The following is a 22,165-nucleotide window of genomic DNA, read 5'->3' as shown; positions in this document are numbered from 1 at the left end:
AAAATTGAAGCAACGAAAAGCGGAATTCCTTACATAACAACACACACGCGAAAAGAGGAAAAGGAAAAAGGTCTATACATAGCAGCAGCAGCCACGACGTCGTATGGCCTCAAACGGGGAGGTTGGAGACGTCATTTGTTTTTTCAGCGTTGACCGGGGCAGAGGCGGGATTGGAGTTGACGGCAGTGGGGGTGGTGGCGGCGGTGGGAGTGGCGGTGGTGGTGGAATAGTAATCGTCTTCGTCGTCGTCGTTGTCGGGGTCAGAGGTTGCGACGTTGACGCAAGAAAAGCGTTCCAAGGAAGAAAAGAAGGCGGAAGAGACGGTGGAGCCAAGCCACATGGCCACCTGGTCGATCTTCCAATCGGATCCGTTGTTGTCCATCGTCGCCGCCGAATCAGATCTCAGTTTCCTTCTTTCTGTCTTTTTTTCCTTTCTCTCTTTCGTTCTTCCAAGGGAACCGTGTTTTGGTTTTAGGAGCAAGAAATGGTGAGAAAGAGGCACATAACGGAAATGACCGCGTTACCCCTTCTATCGTTGTTTTTCTCGCTTTGTTAATTGTGTTGTATAAACCAGTAATTAATTAATTAATTAATTACAAACCATTAATTAATTGATTAATTAACTAATTAATGTTTTTTTTCTATTATTGGTAAATGCCAATTTTGCTAGAGTCTGGACTCATTGTGGCTTGGGCTTACCGTCACTGTCCAAAGTTTTCTTTAGGCAATGTATATGTTACCTTATATTATTAATTTATTAAATTTTGATTTCCCACTAAAGCAATGTTAGTAACTTATTCAGGTTTGAAATATAGTTCAATTTTGGGATGATTTAATTCATTAAATTATATTGTTATATTAATTTAAATTAATATCAAATCATGTATTTTCGCATTTAATAAATTAAGATAATTGTGACAGGTATGGTTCAAATTAATTCACAACCTTAATATCCAATATAGTTCAAATTAATTGATAGAGAAAAAAATTTGTAGAAAAATATTATGATAATTGGAAATTTGAATTCACGTTTAATTTTAGCATAACTTTTTTTATATAATAAGTTTTAGGTATGAACTAAATAAACTTACGCTGAGTTAATAATAATCCTTCTTAGTACCTATGAATTGTATTATTCTTTCTTCTCTATAAAGCATGTTCCAACATCTCAACGTGGGAGAGTAATGATCAAATTATTGATAGTTTAGGTATTCCATTTAAGCTTTCAGGAAAAGTCACTCACGGATCATAAGGTGTTTTTCTCCTCCACATTCTTTACACTAAGTATAATTTCTAATAAAATAAATAAATTAATGCTCAATAAATATAAAAATAATGTTTTATTATGTCCTCCTGAAGACGTGTCACCCTAATGGTTGGTTAGTTATTTCTAGATGTAAATTAAATAAATTGTTTATTTCTTAATTAAGATTTTAGTGTGTTCATCTTAGTTAAAAAAAGTTGTCAAATCTTATTGCTTTGTTTTGCCCTATTGTAATATCATTGTTAAATGCCTTATTTATTGTCTTGTCATATTATCCACCAAATCCTTCGTTTTAATATTATGCAAATTCAATACATGAAACTTACTTTTATTAATGTTTTATTGTTGTGTATCATTACTCAAAATTACTTAAAATGTAATAGCTTGTATCTAATTTTAGCTAGATCTTCTTAATCTTTATTGTTTTATCATCACCAACTAATCTCCAGACAAATCATTATAATCCTTATCCATGTGATTGAAATGTATGGATTCATGAAATTGCATGTTGCTCTTTTACCTCGCTTTTGAGAATCATTCCTCTCTTTTATATATAGTATTTTATTTATTATAATTATGTATTTTTTTCATAGGTGTTGAACAGTGTCATGTTGAAAATTGTATCTAAGTTGAAAGTTCACAATTTGAAGCGATTGCATGATGAAATGAGAATAAACGTGTTGATTGCTATTTCACCGTGCAACCAAACATGCAATTAGAGGACATTTAATGTGTATATTAATTTTGAGCAATAAATTTTACTATTTGTCTCACGAAAGGAATTATATTCAAGTGACAGATATTTATTACTGTATCTTATGCCACTTGGGCTTATACCCACGCTTGCATAATATTGTAGTTTATGCAATATGTAACTTCTGCTTTGTTTTAATTCTAATCTTAAAACAAATTAAAGTATTTATATTCAATGTATTTTGGACACCAAAAATACAAGAGCTAGGAGACTCTCAACTTCCACCTTTATAAAAAATTAAAAACTCCGATTAACCTACTCTACTGCTCAATCTTTGCATGCTACTGCTTAATCAACAGACACAAGCCAAGTTATAGCGAACATCTCTAGAGCTCGTCGTGAGAATCATCATCGTCCTCACCTGATGCACCACCACCTGGGGCTCCTCCTGATCTCTGATAGACAGCACTGATGATTGGGTTGCAAACGGCTTCCACCTCCTTAAGCTTCTCCTCATATTCTTCTTTCTCCACACTCTGGTTGTCATCAAGCCATTCCAATGCTTCCTTCACTGCACTCTCTATTTTCTCCTTTTCATCTGACTCCAATTTGTCAGCAAGCTTGTCCTTGTCGCTGATCTGATTTTTCATGTTGTAGACGTAGGTTTCAAGACTGTTACGAGCATCAATCCTCTCTTTCACCTTTTTGTCTTCCTCCGCAAACTCCTCCGCCTCACGGACCATTCTCTCGATTTCCTCCTGGCTCAGACGTCCCTTTTCATTTGTAATCGTGATCTTCTCTGATTTTCCAGTGCCTTTGTCTTCTGCTTTCACATTCAGGATGCCATTTGCGTCAACTTCAAAGGTCACTTCAATTTGAGGGGTACCCCTTTTCAATTACCACATAACATACCAGTCAGTTACAAATATCAATTGAAGCAATATCTTTAGAGCCACCATCATCGTGAAAGCACGAAACTAACCTTGGAGCTGGAGGAATTCCAGACAGATCAAATTTCCCAAGCAGACGGCAGTCCTTTGTGAGACTCCTCTCACCTTCGAAAACCTATGTATTAAGAAAAGGAATTGAATTATTAAAGTAAGTTATACAGACATGCATTTTGGATTCAGAAAAAAAAAACGAGCATCGTTCACTTCAATGCAGTCGAACAAGGGAATCATACCTGAATGGAGACAGTGGTCTGCTGGTCCTGGTAGGTGGTAAACACCTGAGATTTCTTTGTAGGGATAACAGTGTTTCTGGGAATCAACTTTGTCATCACTCCACCAACAGTTTCAATTCCAAGGGTGAGGGGAGCCACATCCAGGAGAAGGATATCTGCATCCACAGTACCCAAAAACAATTAGACAATGTAATTCTAAGCAATCTACTTGTTGTATAAATAATTTATTGAGTTCTGGACAGGTAATGAAAAACTACAAGCACAGACTATGGTACCTTTGGTTTCTTCACCCCCCTCTCCGCTCAAAATGCTTCCTTGCACTGCAGCACCATAGGCAACTGCTTCATCAGGGTTGACACCCTTGTTTGGCTCCTTTCCGTCAAAGTAATCCTTCAAAAGCTGTTGAACCTTCGGAATCCTTGTGCTTCCACCGACGAGAACAATCTCATCGATCTGATTCTTCTGTAATCCAGCATCTTCCATAGCCTTCTTCACTGGTCCCATTGTCTTCCGGAACAAGTCATTGTTCAACTCCTCAAACCGAGCTCGGGTGAGTGGCTCAGAGAAATCAACACCATCAAAAAGTGATTCAATTTCCACGCGGACCTGGTGCTGGCTACTGAGAGATCTCTTCGCACGCTCTGCCTCTCTCCTGAGCTTGCCAAGTGCTCTGTTGTCCTTGCTAATATCCTTTCCATGCTTCTTCTTGATCAATTTAATGAAATACTCCATTATTCTCTGATCAAAGTCCTCACCTGGTAAGGGGAAGTAGACACAGCAGGCGATAACATCAGACGAAAACTTCGTGGAAATCAAAGGAAACCTTCATGGACATAATCATCTTCTTCTAAATAATAATTTCATCATATCAAGACTTGTTAACAATACCTCCAAGATGAGTATCTCCGTTTGTTGCAAGAACCTCAAAAACACCATTATCAATTGTCAAGATACTGACATCAAATGTCCCACCTCCAAGATCAAAGACTAGAATGTTCTTCTCGCCACCTTTCTTGTCCAATCCATAAGCAATGGCAGCAGCAGTGGGTTCGTTAATAATTCTAGCAACATTGAGACCAGCAATGACACCAGCGTCCTTGGTGGCCTGCCTCTGAGCATCATTGAAGTAAGCTGTGTATTTGATAGAACCAATGTCATAAATTATGATAAAAACTAAAACAGGATGAATTGAAAACAATCAATATTACAAGAGTGATATCATGAGTCGTTCCAGTTACCTGGGACAGTGACCACAGCATCATTAATTTTCTTCCCAAGGAATGCTTCCGCGGTTTCCTTCATCTTGGTCAGAATCATGGCACTGATTTCCTCAGGGCTGAACACCTTATTCTCACCATCCTTAATTTTTACCTCTATGTAAGGTTTTCCATCCTTGTTGACAATTTTGTAAGGAACGAGCTTCATGTCTCTCTGAACTTCCTTATCTTGAAACCTGAAAAATGACAAGAGTCAGACACCTTTGTTCCCATCAAATTTTATAGACCAGAATCAAAAACTTGAGAATGCCTTACTTTCTTCCAATAAGTCTCTTAACATCGAAGACGGTCCTTTCGGGGTTGACAGCTGCCTGATTTTTGGCAGCCTCCCCAATGAGTCTCTCACTGTCGGTGAAGGCAACCCACGATGGAGTGATACGGTTACCTTGGTCATTGGCTATGATTTCAACATGGCCATTCTTATAAACACCAACACATGAATAGGTCGTTCCAAGATCAATTCCAATGACCGTCCCCAACTTGGTTGCTTCCTCCTTTGCAATGGAAATTGCAAATAGACATCCTGAATGCAATCTCTCGAAGTTAATTACAATGTAAACTTGAACTAGTTAATTGATGACAAACTGAACCGCGTAAAGTAAGTATTCTCCGTCATTCATTAGAATATAAATATTTTACATTACATACACATGCACAAGAAATCAGAAATGCGATCGAATATCACTAACTGATTTTCTCATCAACAAGATTACTTAATTACTCTTACTAACTTTGGTGAAGGAGGCAAGCCATGTTCTAAAAGGAATAAATCAATTATCATAAAAGAAAAAAAAAATCTGTATTTTGCATCGTTAGAAACATAACTGGTATTGAATAAGAATCATGCATCATGAGAAATCACGAGTAATATGCGATCAAAGATTTGATTTATTATATATCTGATTCAAATTGCATTAAGATACAAGAAACCAAATTAATAAGCATGCACTGTAATGAATGTAATATCGCACGAAACATGCGGGAAAAAAAGGTTTTGCAGCATCAGTATTGCGAAATTAAGGAAATAAAATAAAGGTAACAACAACGACAAAAATCAAAACTACGAGCAACCATTATCAACACGTTTATTAAACTTCACTGACTGTGACTAATAACGTGTATAAAAATAAACTTAAAAACACAGAAATTCGAATGCAGTGATGAGAATGTTTAGGATCCCATCAGATCCATGAAAATAGAGAATCCAAACAAACAATCACAAAAAGGTTGAAAGAAATCGCAGTGAGAAGGTTCTTGCTACATTGAAAAGAGACAGAGAAAGCAACGAGATCTGATCGATACCTAAAGAAACAATGGCAAGAGGAAGCAGAGACCCGCGTGAAAACGAGCGAGCCATGGTGTCAAGTTTTCTTCTCTTCTCTCGATGAATCGCAGTTCGGTGAGTTCACCTCAGAGACCTTGTAACAGCCCCATTCATTTATAGATCTCTTCGGAAAGTTGGAGCATGTCACACGTGGTGACGTGGACCAATCGCGATTCCTGAAAGGATGGTTTGGCCAATAAAAATGGTCCTTTTGCATGGAAACACCTCACTCCTTCTCATTATTTGATATAGAAAATTACATACCAAAATAAATGTTCTTCTATATGCAAATAAATAAATCTCGTAATAAATTCACTTATGTGATTTAAGTGTTTTTTTTTATTAACATGTTCTTTTATTTTCAAGCATTTGTACTTTTTTTTTCACATTTGATTGTGAGGTTTTCATTCTAACATAAATTAAGAGAAAATTAGTTTTTCACTTGAGTGGTGTAAATTTTTTAAAATATGAAGCAAAATACACAAAAATTAATAAATAATTAAAATATTAAATGTGTGATAAAAAAATTGTTTTCTTTGTTGAAATATCAATACCAATAATATAATTGGCTTGTTTAACGGACTATAAAATTACTTTTATATATTATTTAAGATTAAATATATTTTTGGTTTTTAATTTTTAATAAAAATTGAAATTGTTTTTATTTTATTTTATTCAATTTAATTTCTTCAACTTAATCAATCATAAATTTAATTTTTACCTAAATTTTGTTAAATTTATTTAAAATTTTAAATATATATTTTAGTTAACGTCGAAACGTAAGTATGATCAAAATATATTTAAAACATTAAATAAATTTAATAAAATTTAGTTTAAAAAAATATCTTAAAAATATATTTAACATTTCTAAATCCTATACAAATTAAAAATGGACACGTGGATAGAACCTCTAAGTCCGTGTTTTAAAACGATAAATTAAGTTTGGTCTGTCAATAAATAATGTTTTTGTGCTTGTATTTTTTTTCTTCAAAAACTCGAGGGTATAGAAACGCTTTAGTAGATATAAATAATAATAATAATGAAAAATTTATAAGCTCAAAAAAACTTAATTATTTTTCCTTTTTTATTAAGATAATATCTGCAAAACCAAAATATACCAAATTAGTTGGTTAGATTGTGACCTTTTTTTTCTTCTAAAGCGTGGTTTTGGAGTTTACGTAACACTCTACAAAATAGGCTGGTAAAGTATGTAAATTTAACGTATTGGACTTGCAAATTGTCTCTAATTATATAATTTTAAAAATAGGGTTCATTATTTATCAACGTAAGAATTAGTTATTTGGATATTTAAATATACTAGATCCTTTTGCAAGTTAATTATAATGTCTAATAAAGCAAATTATTTATAAAATGTATTGATATAGTGTTTTGACTTAATTCTTCGAGTGATATTATAAGCCATCATTATTCATTCGATGTATTATTCTATGTATTATCTATTTTATAGTGTAAAATTCTGTCGATTTTGTTCTTACAATATATAAAATAATTAAGCATGATAAGAATATATAAGTTTATTGTCAAGATCTAAAGAGAATTAGAGTTCAACTCCACTCGAGAACTTAAAAGACCAATTATTTGTCTTGATATTATCAAGGTTAATCACACTCATCCAAAATATTGTTTACTTTGAAATATAAAATTTTGTCACGATTTTATTATAAAAAAAATATCTCAATAAAGAAAAATAAACATTTAAGTTACACTTGGATTCGATTCTTAAACAATATGATATATGTTATTTAGTTTTATGATATAAGATAAGACGAAGTTTAGATTGCATTCAAGGTAAAAACATATGAATGAAAAAGGTTTGATGAATTTTAGGAACTTGTTGGATGATTCTAGACGTAAGATTGAAATTATTAAATACGTGTTCGGTAAATCGTTTGAGTAACTTCATATAAATATCTGAGGTTTTATACGAATCCAAACTCTAGGAAAATCTTATTTTTGTCAATACCATATACCATTTTCCATGAGAGATATGGTTATGTATGTTGAAAGTTAAACCTAAAACTTTTTAAAGGACAAAGGAATGATACACCTAAATAATCAAAGTCTTTAAAATTACTGTTTGGAAGTTTGTTTAAAATTAATTTAACAAGTTTTGTATAAATAAAAAGACATATGACAATTGCAGGTACTTGTCAATAACACGATATTGCTAGGAGAACAAATATATATAACCATTTTTGGAGTGAGTGAGTATATAATTAGGAATTAATTTGCCTAACATCCTTTGTGGTGAAATCTTGTTATTGATACAGTAAAAAATAAATTATATATTAAGGGCTTCGAAATTATTTAAACATTTTTATTTTGCACATATTAACACTTAAGAAGCAGGAGTCCTGTGGAAAAACTTGATTCGTAAGAGACCCGTCTTAAATTTTTAGCGTGTAGGACAAATTCATCCTTAGAACAAGAATACTTAAAGTATTTAAAAGCAGGAACAAATATTCAAATTAATAAAAATATCCTTAGAACAAGAATCTCATTAAATATTTCATAAATTTTTATTATTTTTCTAGATTTATGATTTAAAATTTTTTAATTTTTCTATAAATTTAAATATTTTGAATTAAAAAAATTATCTTATTTTGAAATGTTATTTTATTTTTATTTAAATATTTTTTCTTTTATTTTTTTATCAATAGCGTAACCATCGTTACTTTTGTCTTTTCATTTTGGATTAATCGCTATAATGTGGATTATAAAAATCAAAACAAATAATATTTAAATAAAGATTTAATTAAAATTAGTTGTAGATAAAACTTCATTAATTAAATATTTGATAGGCAATATATTGCAAGGAAATGAATTATTTAATTACAAAATTTAATCAGAAATTTAGTACTGTTAAACATGATTAGTCTTTAAGTGAGTTGACTTGAAAACTTAGTTGTTGAAGTGCGTTACGTGCAAAGAGGGAAGCGAGACAGAAGAACCCGTCCAAGGGTCCAGGAGAGAACAACGAATACGACGCATAATCTTCAAAGTAGCATCGTGGAATCGAAGCTATGTTCGGAGCACACATTACAATTTAAAAAGCCCCTTGCGAATATCGTTGCAGTTGTAATCTGCGGCATTGAGGAACCCCAAATTGCGAACCAAAAGCGATGAGGCTCTTGAAGGTTGCCACATGCAGTCTCAATCAATGGGCGATGGACTTCGATTGCAACGCAAACCTAATCAAGGAGTCCATTGCCAAGGCCAAGGAAGCCGGCGCCTCCGTTAGGCTCGGTCCCGAACTCGAGATTCCTGGTTATGGCTGCGAAGACCACTTCCTAGAACTCGACACAGTTAACCATTCGTATGTCTCTTTGTTTTTTTTCTCTTTGTGTGTGTTTCGCGTAGGTTCATGGTAGGTGTTTTGCATTCTAAGGAAACTGTGAATTGGCTTTGTTGCTTGCAGATGGGAGTGTCTGAAAGATTTGCTGCTTGGAGATTGGACTGATGGCATTCTGTGTAGCTTCGGCATGCCGGTTATCATAGGTCAGGAGCGCTACAACTGTCAGGTTTTCTGTTTGAATCGGAAGATTATTATGATACGACCGAAGCTGTGTCTTGCAAATGATGGCAATTATAGAGAACTGAGATGGTTCACGGCCTGGAAGCGAAGGGATCAGCTTGTGGATTTTCAGTTGCCCCTTGAAATTTCTCAGGCTTTAGGCCAGAAATCGGTTCCATTCGGTTATGGGTTCATGAAGTTCCAAGACACGTAAGTTGTAAATGTGTTTTACTTTATTTAGTTTGAATTTAATATCCGTGCACTCTACTTTATATTTTTTTTAAATGTGGTTGTTTAAAAGTCTACATTGGTCTGGTGAAACTGTAAAATCCCTTTTCATTGTCATTGTATACACTATTTACTCATTTAGTTTTCTGTTTCAATGTTAGTGTTACATAGAAGTTGTGTCACCAATATGGTGTGAGATAGTTGATATATAATTTTATTTCTTAAACATGGGTTCAGGGATTTGATCCTCAATCTCATAGGTATAAAAAACACGTAGGAAGAGGTTAATCCCTTAAATTAGTTTCTATGCCTGGAGAAATTAATCTTTGTCTCTTGAATGAGAGATACCATGGGTTCACCTAAAAAAGTTTTTTCCTTTCCACTTCCAGTAAAATCACATATATGTTCCTAAGTTATGCTAAATTGTTGGTTAATGATAAGTCCCTGTCTCTTGACTGAGAGATAACATGGGTTCACCTAAAAAAGTTTTGTCCTTTCCACTTCCAGTAAAATTACATGTATTTTCCTAAGTTATGGTAAATCGTTGGTTAATGATAAGTCCTGAAATTAAATAAATCATAGGTTTTATTTATATTGTGAGTACTTAGCAGACTATTACCGGATACGGTTTATCCTCGTGTTTTACGGCTTACATACCCATCAGTGTTGCATTCATGCACTGGTTAGTTGATTTATTTACCTTTCTATTTTTATGCACCTAAGAATTATTTGTGTGTTGCGTTTGCATGCATTTGATTTGTTTATTGAGTGGTTGCAAGTTTTAGTCAGATTTATCAATTGCTAAATATGAATCTTTTTCCCATTCTTAGAGCTATAGCTGCTGAAGTTTGTGAAGAGCTTTATACTTCAGATCCTCCTCATTCTGAGCTTGCATTGAACGGGGTTGAAGTGATTATGAATGCAAGTGGAAGTCACCACCAACTCAGAAAGCTTGACTATCGTGTTCATGCTCTTATAGGTGCCACTCATACTCGTGGAGGGGTTTACATGTATAGTAACCAACAAGGCTGTGATGGAAGTCGCCTTTACTATGGTAGAAAAACCTTTTGTCTTGATAGAATGATATTTGAACTTTTCACATTTGTGCCCATTGCATATTCTGGAAGTCCGTTGAGGACATTTTAACTTCCATTTAGCTTTTTCAGATTTCATTTATGTTGTTTTTTTTGTTGTTGTTTCATTTGTCTACAATTTGCCGTCTTTGCAACAGATGGCTGTGCATGTGTTGTGGTTAATGGAGATGTTGTCGCTCAGGGTTCTCAATTTTCTTTGAAGGATGTTGAGGTTGTGGTTGCTCAGATAGATCTAGATGTGGTATGTATTGCATTATATTCCATATATCAATTTACACAATCATTAAGACTATCAATAACTGATGTTGGATTTGATTCTTTTAGTCATTTTGTCCATTGGTAGGTTGTGAGCCTTCGAGGATCTTTAAGTAGCTTCCAAGAGCAAGCAAGTTATAAAACGAAGGTTCCTTCAGTGGAAGTACCTTACAGTCTTTGTCTTCCTTTTAACCTTAAAATATGCCTTTCTCTTCCACTTAAGGTTAGTTTATTTTCATTTGGTAGCAAATTTGAAGATAGTCAAAATTTATGACATCTTGGATTCTTATTTCACCACATTACTGCTGCAATCACTCAGGCATCCAAGCTGCTAAGTTGATTATGATTTATTCATTATAGATAAAGTACCACACTCCTGAGGAGGAAATAGCATTTGGACCTGGTTGCTGGTTATGGGACTACTTAAGAAGAAGTGGAGCATCTGGTTTTCTGCTTCCACTTTCTGGTGGAGCAGACAGTTCCTCAGTTGCTGCAATTGTTGGATGCATGTGCCAGCTGGTTGTGAAAGGTAAGTTCAAGTGCAATGAGAATTGTGGTTAGATTCATGTGTACTTTCTATTTCAGATACTTGTGACAGTATTTAGAATTAACACTATTCCATTTATGATCCTGCTTTAAATATAGAAATGCTTAAAGTGTGATCACTAATCTAGCTTATGATAAGCATGAACTGTATAAAGATCTAAGGGACGGATTGAGAGGTAATATATATTTGATTGACAACTGAACTAGCTGAAAAAGCAGAGATGAGTATTCATAGTTCCATCAAATATGGTGGACCATAATAAGTTTGAGAAAGACAAATGCCTCCCGTTTATTTTTCATTTTCACATTTTCATGTGGCAAAGGTGGAATAGACAATGACATTTGTAGTTTGTATATGAGTGGCTCATGGGTATTTGCCTGCAGAAATTGCAAATGGGGATGAGCAAGTTAAAGCTGATGCAATACGAATAGGAAACTATAAGGATGGCCAGTATCCTATAGACAGCAGAGAATTTGCTAAAAGAATATTCTATACTGTGTTTATGGGATCTGAAAACAGGTAAGTGATAAATTTCCATCCCGGTCTTATTGTTATTTAGCTGTATCTCCATAAGTTTCTATCTGCTACATTCCATTGATATTCCATCCACATTTGTATAAGAGGAGTCACACACACACACAAGAAAGCTGCACTGATGCGTTGTTGTTGAGAGTATTGTGTTCTTGGTCATATGTAATTCCTAAAAATGATGTTATTCCTATGGCTCCATACACTCCAAATTATCGCGACCCATATACAATGCCAAACTTTATCATGTGCATTACTCAGCCCTTGTTGGTTGTCTACCTTAGGTATTAGGCTAATGAAAAACGCATTACTTCCTATCGGCCACTTCCCACAACAATGAAAACAATTTACAGATTTTACAACATCATCTTTAATAGTATCCCAAAACCGCTTTATAAAATTGAAATTAAAACCATCGGTCCAGGACTTCTACGACTATCACTATTAATAATGCATTATCTTCCTTATTAATTGTAGGAAAAACTATATTGTCCAGCCTAACTTCCCTTTCTAAAACCACTATCTTTAAATTTGGAATGTTGCTTTCTGTAATCCTGGATACCTGATCTAATGCTAGTATTTATTAAATCCCATGTGCTCTCTTGTGAGAAAGAAAGAGGGTATTTGGAACTACTAGCAATCACAATAGTAGTTACACTATTGTGCAGTGTAAAACATAAATACTGGAAGACTAAAGCCCTTGAGTACTGGCTTTCGTTTTTCACTTTGCCTGTACTGAGAAATCATTCCATTGCATGAACCAGCTTATATCACTCAGATGTGATGGATGACTAAAATTTATTCTGTTTCAGTTCAGAAATGACAAAGTCCCGAGCTAAGGTGCTGGCTGATGAAATAGGTTCATGGCATCTTGATGTTAGCATTGATGTCGTTGTGTCTGCATTTTTGTCGTTATTCCAGACACTTACAGGAAAACGACCACAGTACAAGGTAAATGAAGCATGAACGAGTTCTCTCAATCATAAATGACCACTGCTAGAACTTGTAATCTATGAAGTTGTCACTCTACGTTATGTTTGTCCAGAAAAGCATGTTCATATTTGTAATGTATCTCCAGATCAGGATGCCAGGGTATTAAAGTATTTGCGTAACATCTTTGTGGGGAATCTCACTTTTCTATTAAAGATTGAAGCATTTTATATAATTTTTGTTTCTATTTTATGGAAGTCTCATTTTTTTTATGATTTTGTTTCTACAGGTTGATGGTGGATCCAATATTGAGAATTTAAGCTTGCAGAACATTCAGGCTCGAATCAGAATGGTGCTAGCTTTCATGTTAGCGTCACTCTTGCCTTGGGTTCATGGCAAACCTGGATTTTACCTTGTCTTGGGGAGCTCTAATGTGGATGAAGGGTTACGTGGTTACTTGACCAAGGTCTATTTAGCTTTGGATTAAACCTTTCTTTATTAGAGATAGTTTGGTTGAAGAAAATGTCTCGCTTCTTTTATTTTTTTTACTTTTTTTCCCAATTACATAGATCTATACAAAAAAATTATAATAACACTTGAATATTTGAAAACAGGGGACTGAGTTGATTTTGTCTTTATTCATAAAATATTTTCTTAACATAGACCCTTCGTGTCTCAATTTTTTCCCCACTTTCTATTATCTGTGGTTCGTTTCACCATTTTGATCACAGCTTATATCTTTTTACAGTATGATTGCAGCTCAGCAGATATAAATCCTATTGGTAGTATAAGTAAGCAGGACCTTAGGGCATTCCTGCGATGGGCTGCCATCCACCTTGGTTACCCATCTTTGAAAGATATTGAAGCAGCTCCACCCACAGCCGAACTAGAGCCTCAACGTTCTGATTACAGTCAGGTAGTATTCTGTTTTGTCACACCATTTAAGACTAATCTGGAATCTCACTTTGATTTTGACTGTGTTGCTTAATTGCAAGTGCATATACATGTAATATACCTTTTTTGGTATATGTGTATCCATACGTATCAATTTTGCTTAAAGTGGACCAGAGGGTAACGATAACAATACAAAATTCGATTTTTTTGTTTTTTTGCACGAGAGTGAGTCATTATTGTCAACAATACGCCTGACAGGTCAAAAGACAATTTAATTGCAGCAACCTCAGATCATAATGATGCTGTGCAAATATTTTGACTTTATATAAGTTGGCTGTTAGATTTTTCATCTTTAAGAAAGTTGGCTGTGCAAATATTTTGACTTATTATGATTTAATCTTATCTCTAATCGATTCGAACTCTTCAACACACTCTTTCAAGACATCTCAAGTGTGAGACTGGAGAAAAACCCGATAGTAGGTGACACAAGACCCAACAAACTTGACTGGAATAATCTCTAAATAATTCTAATACCATCTTAAGAAAATATAATTTAAATTAAACTCAACCTTTTAAAACAGATTTATAAGGTGAAGTTTAAATTCACTTATGATTTGATATTATCTCCGGTACATATAGGTTTTTCAGCAATTTGTGTGTACACCAGAATTGTGTTGTAGACCCTCATAATGCAAAAGAAACAATATAAATTCCAGTGTCCAACTCTTGATCTAATCACAAATGAAAATCTGTGTTAAGCCTGTATAAAAGAAAGGAAGAAAATATAGAAATTAACTGATATTTTGGAAATACAATAATGTACAACCTAGAATTGGACCTACAAGGCAGAGTACTTGAGTAAAGCCTTAAATTAGTTCTTGAGTTTGTACGAGCTGGGCATTTTAGTCCCTGAAACTTTACAAACCTTTTACAAGTTCCTAAATTTGCCAAATTTTGTCCTTTCTGGTGGAAAATGACTACGAAATAAGGGGGAAGATGTCTAAAATGAATTGTTTTTTACAAAGTCATTTACTAACAGAGGGTTTTGAATATTTCAAGGACTAAAATGGCCAACGCATACAATCTCAAGGAATAACTTGACGGTTTATTACGTAATACTTAGAAAAGCGAATGGGGGTAATATGTAAACGAGGATATGGCTGCTTTTCTGGTCAGGCACAAGATCTTCTGTTCATTTCTCTTGTAATGAGTTAATGGTTTTTCTGCTATTATCTGTAATTTTTAATTAAAAAAAAATTGGTGGAGTTTTTTTTTTCAAAATATTGGCGAAATTAACATAAGGAAATGTTAAAGCCTCAAAACAGGGCAAGAGAAAGTCTTGGGTATTTGACTTCAGCAGTGCTCTATTAGTTTTTGCTTGTATTTGAATCTTTTGATGTACTTGGTTTTATCTATATGCATTAGTAAATTGTTTATGGTCAACTTTTAAACATATGTACTCAGATACTTCATTCTTTGTTGAACAGCTTGATGAAGTTGATATGGGAATGACTTACGAGGAACTATCAGTTTATGGAAGACTACGGAAAATTTTCCGTTGTGGTCCAGTTTCCATGTTCCAGGTTTATCTCATGCTTCTCCTTTCTGTCCTAATTAAGTCTTTAACCTTTCACATTTTTTTCTGTCATATGATAGTGGTTGAACAGAATAGGACAAACGGGTGGTAGTAGGATGCTTAACCATCCTGTAATGTAAATACCTGTTGGGAATAACAGAGCCAAGAAAAGTTAAACCCTACTAGTTGTAGACCTAGAGCTAATTTCACAAGTCATTTGATAGTGCAAGGAGTTTCGTTATTCTACAAGGCCAACCTAAACTATTTTGTGATCGCAAACTTTTTGACTTGGATATGTTCCTTTGGAGGGGAAGACACTAACTTTTGTTGTCATACCTTAAACTGTACTTGAATCAAAATGTATGCAGGATCTTGTCTTTAAACGACCTAACGTAAACACTGATTTCACTAAACTCAGACGATTTTTTGATGTGAACTTTTATTTGCAAAAACTTCCAGGAAACGAATAAAATCGAAGTAGTCGATAATCTAATAGACTCTTCCAAACAGGGAAATTGTTTCTCTCGAAGGACAGTGTAGTTAATATCAGCTTTTGATGAGTCCAGCTCTTTGGTAGCCTTTTTACAAATTTCATGTGGTTGTAGTAATTAAAAAGAATCTCTGTCTATAACCAAAGGTCAAAGCATAGCATGGTTTGCTACTTTGCTTTAGGAGGGCAAATAATGAAAAACCAAAAACAATGCACGATATTTAAGTTAAAGAATTACCAGAAGAAATCTATTCCATGTATCTCAGTCCTTCTTGACTGATTTCTAAACTACCACGTTTTCAAAACCTTACCAGAAAGAATAATTACTGTACTTGTTATTGTGAACTCAAGTGAAATAAAGTTTTGGCATCCAAAGCTAGCAGTCTGAGTGAATTTTGCATTTTATATTTTGTCTAATTTTACTTGCCAATCATAACTTGTTTTGTAATTTACTGTGGTAGAATCTATGCTACAGATGGGGTGCAAAATTGACTCCATCACAAGTAGCTGAAAAAGTAAAATACTTCTTCAAGTATTATTCTATCAATCGACACAAAATGACTGTCTTGACACCTTCCTACCATGCTGAGGTATGTAGTTGTTATCACTTCAAATCAGGATAGCTCTCCGGTGTTCCCATTATTTTGGCTTATTCTTACATCTTTTGTTGGCTAATGAAAGTTAATCTTTCAATCAACTTGCAGAGTTATTCACCAGAGGATAATAGGTTTGATCTTCGCCAGTTTCTCTACAATGCAAGATGGCCATATCAATTTAGGAAAATTGATGAACTTGTGAGTGAATTGGATGTTAAAGATGTTAAAGATTATGCAGCCAATGACACAATGGCAGCTACATCACATGGTGTTAGTGGGATGGGAGTCGCTGCAGCTGGTTCTGGAAATCCTAAAGCTGGATTCTAATCATATTCAACCCCTCCCCCTAATGAAATAAATATATAAATTATAGATTTCCACAAGGAGGATTGGGGAAATTCATTTTACATTTCCAATTTAGCTTTATTGTGTTAGTGTAAAATTATTTTTAATTAGTAACCATGTTCCCTCACCGAATAGAGGAAAATAATGATTAATGAGAAGAAGATTTATTTAAGTGTGGTGTGGCGTAAAAAACAAACTGTAATTATTAAAAAAAAATGAAGGGATGATGATCACATTCTTATAAATTGAAGGCATCATGTCGTTAACGCAAAAAAAATAAATCAATAAATAAATAAAAATAAAAACGCACTTTGAGTTTTTCTTTTTAGTGTTTTACGACCTAAATAGCAAGTGGCGGTCAATGTTGATAAACAAAATTGTGATTTCTATCTGTAATGTAACCCAATAAAGTCTAAGGTCAATATCCGAGTTGTTTATACTAAAAAATTTAAGATGAAATATGTGATTAAGTTATGCACATGTCTCTGCTGAAGAATTCTACATTGGGTATTTCATGTTTAAGAACTTTTAACAAACATTCTTGTAATTTTAAAAGTTCTTGACTAAACCCTAAGAAAAGAAAGTTATTTTTTTATTATTTTCGTAAGTATTGCTATAAGATGCTAATTTCTAGTTTCTTTGCAATTCTATCATTAAAATAAATGTTTTCTCATAAGTATTTATTTCTAAATCCCTAAGTCGCCTGTGAAAGAGAGGTAACATATTGGGACACAAATTGTGAAATTGTGGTAAAACACAACAAACACAAACAAGATCTAGAGAAGTAAATTTTGATGTATATAAAAATGTAAAATTTGTCCCTCATTTCTCTCAAAAACATTAATCGATTAATTTTATAACTATAAATCCTTTGCTTCTACTATTGAATCTCATTATGGACTCCACGGAACATAGACTGATAACATGTTTGATGTGCAAGTAAAACTCACGTCCAATTTCATTACATGGCTGTTGGTTGATCCACTTTTTGGTTCTAGGCAGAATCAAACACGCATTAATATATTTGACAAAATCTATTTATTGTCTTGTAAAATAATCGACAACGACGTATTAATAGAGTTACAGTACACATACAAAAAGCACTGGAAAGCGCTGGAAGAGAAGTACTAGACACCAAATCTACATTTCATTTTCTGACCCTACTCTATAATAGTCCCTTTGTCCATGCTCGAGGAAAAGGTTCAATGACAAATTCAAGAACCAACAGTCGCTATTTTCCATAAAATGTCATCAATAATATTTTTAAAATATTACCTGCGTTAATTAAGAATTATTAAAATTATTAAGATTACTTCAAACCAAAAACTAAGTGTGAGCACTAGAACCCTTTGTTGTAAAAAGCGCGACACAGGTACGGGGAGGGAGGAACGTAACAAAAGCAAACACAAAGACCCACCAGAAATGAAGCATACTGATACAGCTGAAAAAGATTGGTCGTAAAAACTAGTTAAAAAAAGGAAAATACAAGTAATTTCACAAGTATCTTATCATCGCCACCAAAAAAGCAAGCGCAGGGGAATTTCTTAATTCCCAGCTTTAATAAAAATTAACAGACTCCGACTAATCTATTGTTTCTCATCATATCTAAAGCATAATAAACACCTCTAGAGCTCGTCGTGAGAGTCGTCCTCGTCCTCGCCTGATGCATCACCACCTGGGGCTCCTCCTGATCTCTGATAGACAGCACTGATGATTGGGTTGCAAACGGCTTCCACCTCCTTAAGCTTCTCCTCATATTCTTCTTTCTCCACACTTTGGTTGTCATCAAGCCATTCCAATGCTTCCTTCACTGCACTCTCTATTTTCTCCTTTTCATCTGACTCCAACTTGTCAGCAAGCTTGTCCTTGTCGCTGATCTGATTTTTCATGTTGTAGACGTAGGTTTCAAGACTGTTACGAGCATCAATCCTCTCTTTCACCTTTTTGTCTTCCTCCGCAAACTCCTCCGCCTCACGGACCATTCTCTCGATTTCCTCCTGGCTCAGACGTCCCTTTTCATTTGTAATCGTGATCTTCTCTGATTTTCCAGTGCCTTTGTCTTCTGCTTTCACATTCAGGATGCCATTTGCGTCAACTTCAAAGGTCACTTCAATTTGAGGGGTACCCCTTTTCAATTACCACATAACATACCAGTCAGTTACACATATCAATTGAAGCACTATCTTTAGAGCACACGATCATCGTGAAAGCACGAAACTAACCTTGGAGCTGGAGGAATTCCTGACAGATCAAATTTCCCAAGCAGACGGCAGTCCTTTGTGAGACTCCTCTCACCTTCGAAAACCTATGTATTAAGAAAAGGAATTGAATTATTAAAGTAAGTTATACAGACATGCATTTTGGATTCAGAAAAAACCGAGCATCGTTCACTTTAATGCAGTCGAACAAGGGAATCATACCTGAATGGAGACAGTGGTCTGCTGGTCCTGGTAGGTGGTAAACACCTGGGATTTCTTTGTAGGGATAACAGTGTTTCTGGGAATCAACTTTGTCATCACTCCACCAACAGTTTCAATTCCAAGGGTGAGGGGAGCCACATCCAGGAGAAGGATATCTGCATCCAGAGTGCCCCAAAACAATTAGACAATGTAATTCTAAACAATCTACTTATTGTATAAATAATTTTTTATGACTTCTGGACAGGTAATGAAAAATTACTAGTACAGACTATGGTACCTTTGGTTTCTTCACCCCCCTCTCCGCTCAAAATGCTTCCTTGCACTGCAGCACCATAGGCAACTGCTTCATCAGGGTTGACACCCTTGTTTGGCTCCTTTCCGTCAAAGTAATCCTTCAAAAGCTGTTGAACCTTCGGAATCCTTGTGCTTCCACCGACGAGAACAATCTCATCGATCTGATTCTTCTGTAATCCAGCATCTTCCATAGCCTTCTTCACTGGTCCCATTGTCTTCCGGAACAAGTCATTGTTCAACTCCTCAAACCGAGCTCGGGTGAGTGGCTCAGAGAAGTCAACACCATCAAAAAGTGATTCAATTTCCACGCGGACTTGGTGCTGGCTACTGAGAGCTCTCTTCGCACGCTCTGCCTCTCTCCTGAGCTTGCCAAGTGCTCTGTTGTCCTTGCTAATATCCTTTCCGTGCTTCTTCTTGACCAATTTAATGAAGTACTCCATTATTCTCTGATCAAAGTCCTCACCTGGTAAGGGGAAGTAGACACAGCAGGCGATAACATCAGACGAAAACTTCGTGGAAATCAAAGGAAACCACCTTCATGGAAACAATCATCTTTCTTCCAAATAATAATTTCATCATATCAAGACTTGGTAACAAAATTACCTCCAAGATGAGTATCTCCATTTGTTGCAAGAACCTCAAAAACACCATTATCAATTGTCAAGATACTGACATCAAATGTCCCACCTCCAAGATCAAAGACTAGAATGTTCTTCTCGCCACCTTTCTTGTCCAATCCATAAGCAATGGCAGCAGCAGTGGGTTCATTAATAATTCTAGCAACATTGAGACCAGCGATGACACCAGCGTCCTTGGTGGCCTGCCTCTGAGCATCATTGAAGTAAGCTGTGTATTTGACAGAACAAAGGTCATAAATTATAATAAAAACAAAAACAGGATGAACTGAAAACAATCAATATTACGAGAATGATATCGTGAGTCGTTTCAATTACCTGGGACAGTGACCACGGCATCATTAATTCTCTTCCCAAGGAATGCCTCCGCGGTTTCCTTCATCTTAGTCAGAATCATGGCACTGATTTCCTCAGGGCTGAACACCTTAGTCTCACCATCCTTGATTTTTACCTGTATGTAAGGTTTTCCATCCTTGTTGACAATTTTGTAAGGAACGAGCTTCATGTCTTTTTGAACTTCCTTATCTTCAAACCTGAAAAATGATGAGTCAGATATGCCTTTGTTCTCATCAAATTTTATAGACCTGAATCAAAAGCTTGAGAATGTCTTACTTTCTTCCAATAAGTCTCTTAACATCGAAGATGGTCCTTTCGGGGTTGACAGCTGCCTGATTCTTAGCAGCCTCCCCGATGAGTCTCTCACTGTCAGTGAAGGCAACCCACGATGGAGTGATACGGTTACCTTGGTCATTGGCTATGATTTCAACATGGCCATTCTTATAAACACCAACACATGAATAGGTCGTTCCCAGATCAATCCCAATGACCGTCCCCAACTTGGTAGCTTCCTCCTTTGCAATGGAAATTGCAAATAGACATCCTATGTAAGAATTTCTCAATGTTAGTTACAACACCGAAACTCATTGTCTTAACATGCCCGTTAAACAGAGTCAAATTTAGCAAAATAAACTAATCCATTCACAAAGGAAACTATCTACGAAGGAAACTACATGATCTTGTCGTATTCAAATCGAAAATACAAAAAAATAAAATACGAAAACGCCAACACCTTGAAAATACACAAGACACCAAATTCGTAAGCAACGCTGCAGAACAAAAAGTGTTCCGACTACTAATCACTTGGCTTAACAATAAAAATCCTTATCAACAAACTGAAAAATAACACTATGGCAACGATAACTAATAACTTTTAACGAAACTTCAGATGCAGATAAAGGCATATTACACTACTCACAGTGACTTCTCAACATATAACATCACTTAAATGCAAAGCTTCAGAATCAATCGAAAGAAAGAACTTACAAAATCACAAACAACTATTGTCTAAGATCTCACTACACTCACTGATCTGATCTGGCGGTAAGTAACAGTTAACACAGCAAATCATGCAAAACAAATCCAAAAATATGAAAACAAAGCAAGATCTGATTGCATTGCTTTCACTTCCGCATCGAAACAAAAAAGAACTGAAAAGCTAAAAAAATAAAATAAAACAATCAGATCTATAATTAGGTCACGAAAAATACCTAAGGATATAATGGCAAGAACAATCAGAGAACGGCTTGCCAAGCCAGCCATTGCTGTCTCTCACAGTCACTCTTCTTCTCTCTTTCTTTTCTGAAGAAAATTAACGATTTCAATTGGTTTTGCAGAGTCGAAATTGAAGGTAAAATGGCACGAGGGCAAGAAGCCTTTTATGTAGTGTGATGAAGGAAGACTCAAGCTAAGCCTGGTCTTTTCCTGAACCTAACTAAGGCTTGACGCTAAAACATGTCATAGATGATGACGTGGACCAATGACGATTCACGAATTGGTTGCTCCAGCCAATAGCATTCGTTATGGTGTTGGGAACATCTATGCCGTTGATCTTGATGACTTCAACTTACTTTACAAGGGTCAACCTTCTCCATACTCGTTAAATTCTAGTATGTTCTTCTATGTACTATAATAGTATTTTTTTTAAAATTAAAAATCTATCGCATATCAAATTATACAAATTTTTTAAAAATTAAAAATGTATTACATATCAAATTAT

General features: G+C 35.0%; 3 protein-coding genes across 3 annotated transcripts; 1 reads left to right on the top strand and 2 right to left on the bottom strand.

Annotated features, from left to right (window-relative positions):
* Positions 1 to 2,164: 2,164 nt before the first annotated feature.
* LOC108322930 (luminal-binding protein) lies at positions 2,165 to 5,869 on the bottom strand. The gene is made up of 8 exons (XM_017555229.2): positions 5,721 to 5,869; positions 4,674 to 4,941; positions 4,380 to 4,594; positions 4,030 to 4,272; positions 3,417 to 3,896; positions 3,142 to 3,296; positions 2,941 to 3,023; positions 2,165 to 2,846 (listed from the first exon to the last, which is right to left on the bottom strand). Exons 1-8 carry the CDS (start codon positions 5,773 to 5,775, stop codon positions 2,345 to 2,347), a joined length of 2,001 nt encoding a protein of 666 aa, XP_017410718.1. The 5' UTR covers positions 5,776 to 5,869; the 3' UTR covers positions 2,165 to 2,344.
* A 2,800-nt stretch (positions 5,870 to 8,669) lies between these two features.
* On the top strand, positions 8,670 to 16,932 carry LOC108322967 (glutamine-dependent NAD(+) synthetase). The gene is made up of 13 exons (XM_017555288.2): positions 8,670 to 9,079; positions 9,182 to 9,487; positions 10,336 to 10,559; positions 10,737 to 10,840; positions 10,943 to 11,077; positions 11,215 to 11,383; positions 11,785 to 11,920; positions 12,742 to 12,880; positions 13,149 to 13,325; positions 13,608 to 13,775; positions 15,241 to 15,336; positions 16,281 to 16,409; positions 16,524 to 16,932. Exons 1-13 carry the CDS (start codon positions 8,886 to 8,888, stop codon positions 16,740 to 16,742), a joined length of 2,196 nt encoding a protein of 731 aa, XP_017410777.2. The 5' UTR covers positions 8,670 to 8,885; the 3' UTR covers positions 16,743 to 16,932.
* Positions 16,933 to 18,196: 1,264 nt separating this feature from the next.
* LOC108322940 (luminal-binding protein) lies at positions 18,197 to 21,866 on the bottom strand. The gene is made up of 8 exons (XM_017555249.2): positions 21,657 to 21,866; positions 20,722 to 20,989; positions 20,428 to 20,642; positions 20,078 to 20,320; positions 19,458 to 19,937; positions 19,181 to 19,335; positions 18,983 to 19,065; positions 18,197 to 18,887 (listed from the first exon to the last, which is right to left on the bottom strand). Exons 1-8 carry the CDS (start codon positions 21,706 to 21,708, stop codon positions 18,386 to 18,388), a joined length of 1,998 nt encoding a protein of 665 aa, XP_017410738.2. The 5' UTR covers positions 21,709 to 21,866; the 3' UTR covers positions 18,197 to 18,385.
* Between the last annotated feature and the right edge of the window lie 299 nt (positions 21,867 to 22,165).

This window comes from Vigna angularis, chromosome 1 (assembly GCF_016808095.1).
Source record: "Vigna angularis cultivar LongXiaoDou No.4 chromosome 1, ASM1680809v1, whole genome shotgun sequence".
Lineage (NCBI taxonomy): Eukaryota > Viridiplantae > Streptophyta > Magnoliopsida > Fabales > Fabaceae > Vigna > Vigna angularis.
Note: the sequence above shows the minus strand (reverse complement) of the source record. Positions and strands in the feature narration are given on the sequence as shown.

Bases quoted from the DNA above. Each gene is read 5' to 3' on its own strand.
- LOC108322967 (XM_017555288.2), top strand. From the start codon at position 8,886: ATGAGGCTCTTGAAGGTTGCCACATGCAGTCTCAATCAATGGGCGATG. The intron at 9,080-9,181 runs GTATGTCTCTTT...TGTTGCTTGCAG, and splicing joins CTCGACACAGTTAACCATTC to ATGGGAGTGTCTGAAAGATT. The intron at 13,776-15,240 runs GTAGTATTCTGT...TTTGTTGAACAG, and splicing joins AACGTTCTGATTACAGTCAG to CTTGATGAAGTTGATATGGG.
- LOC108322940 (XM_017555249.2), bottom strand. From the start codon at position 21,708: ATGGCTGGCTTGGCAAGCCGTTCTCTGATTGTTCTTGCCATTATATCC. The intron at 19,938-20,077 runs GTAATTTTGTTA...TCCCCTTACCAG, and splicing joins TGGAGATACTCATCTTGGAG to GTGAGGACTTTGATCAGAGA. The intron at 19,336-19,457 runs GTACCATAGTCT...CTCTGGATGCAG, and splicing joins GGGGGGTGAAGAAACCAAAG to ATATCCTTCTCCTGGATGTG.
- LOC108322930 (XM_017555229.2), bottom strand. From the start codon at position 5,775: ATGGCTCGCTCGTTTTCACGCGGGTCTCTGCTTCCTCTTGCCATTGTT. The intron at 3,297-3,416 runs GTACCATAGTCT...CTGTGGATGCAG, and splicing joins GGGGGGTGAAGAAACCAAAG to ATATCCTTCTCCTGGATGTG. The intron at 2,847-2,940 runs GTTAGTTTCGTG...GTAATTGAAAAG, and splicing joins GGAATTCCTCCAGCTCCAAG to GGGTACCCCTCAAATTGAAG.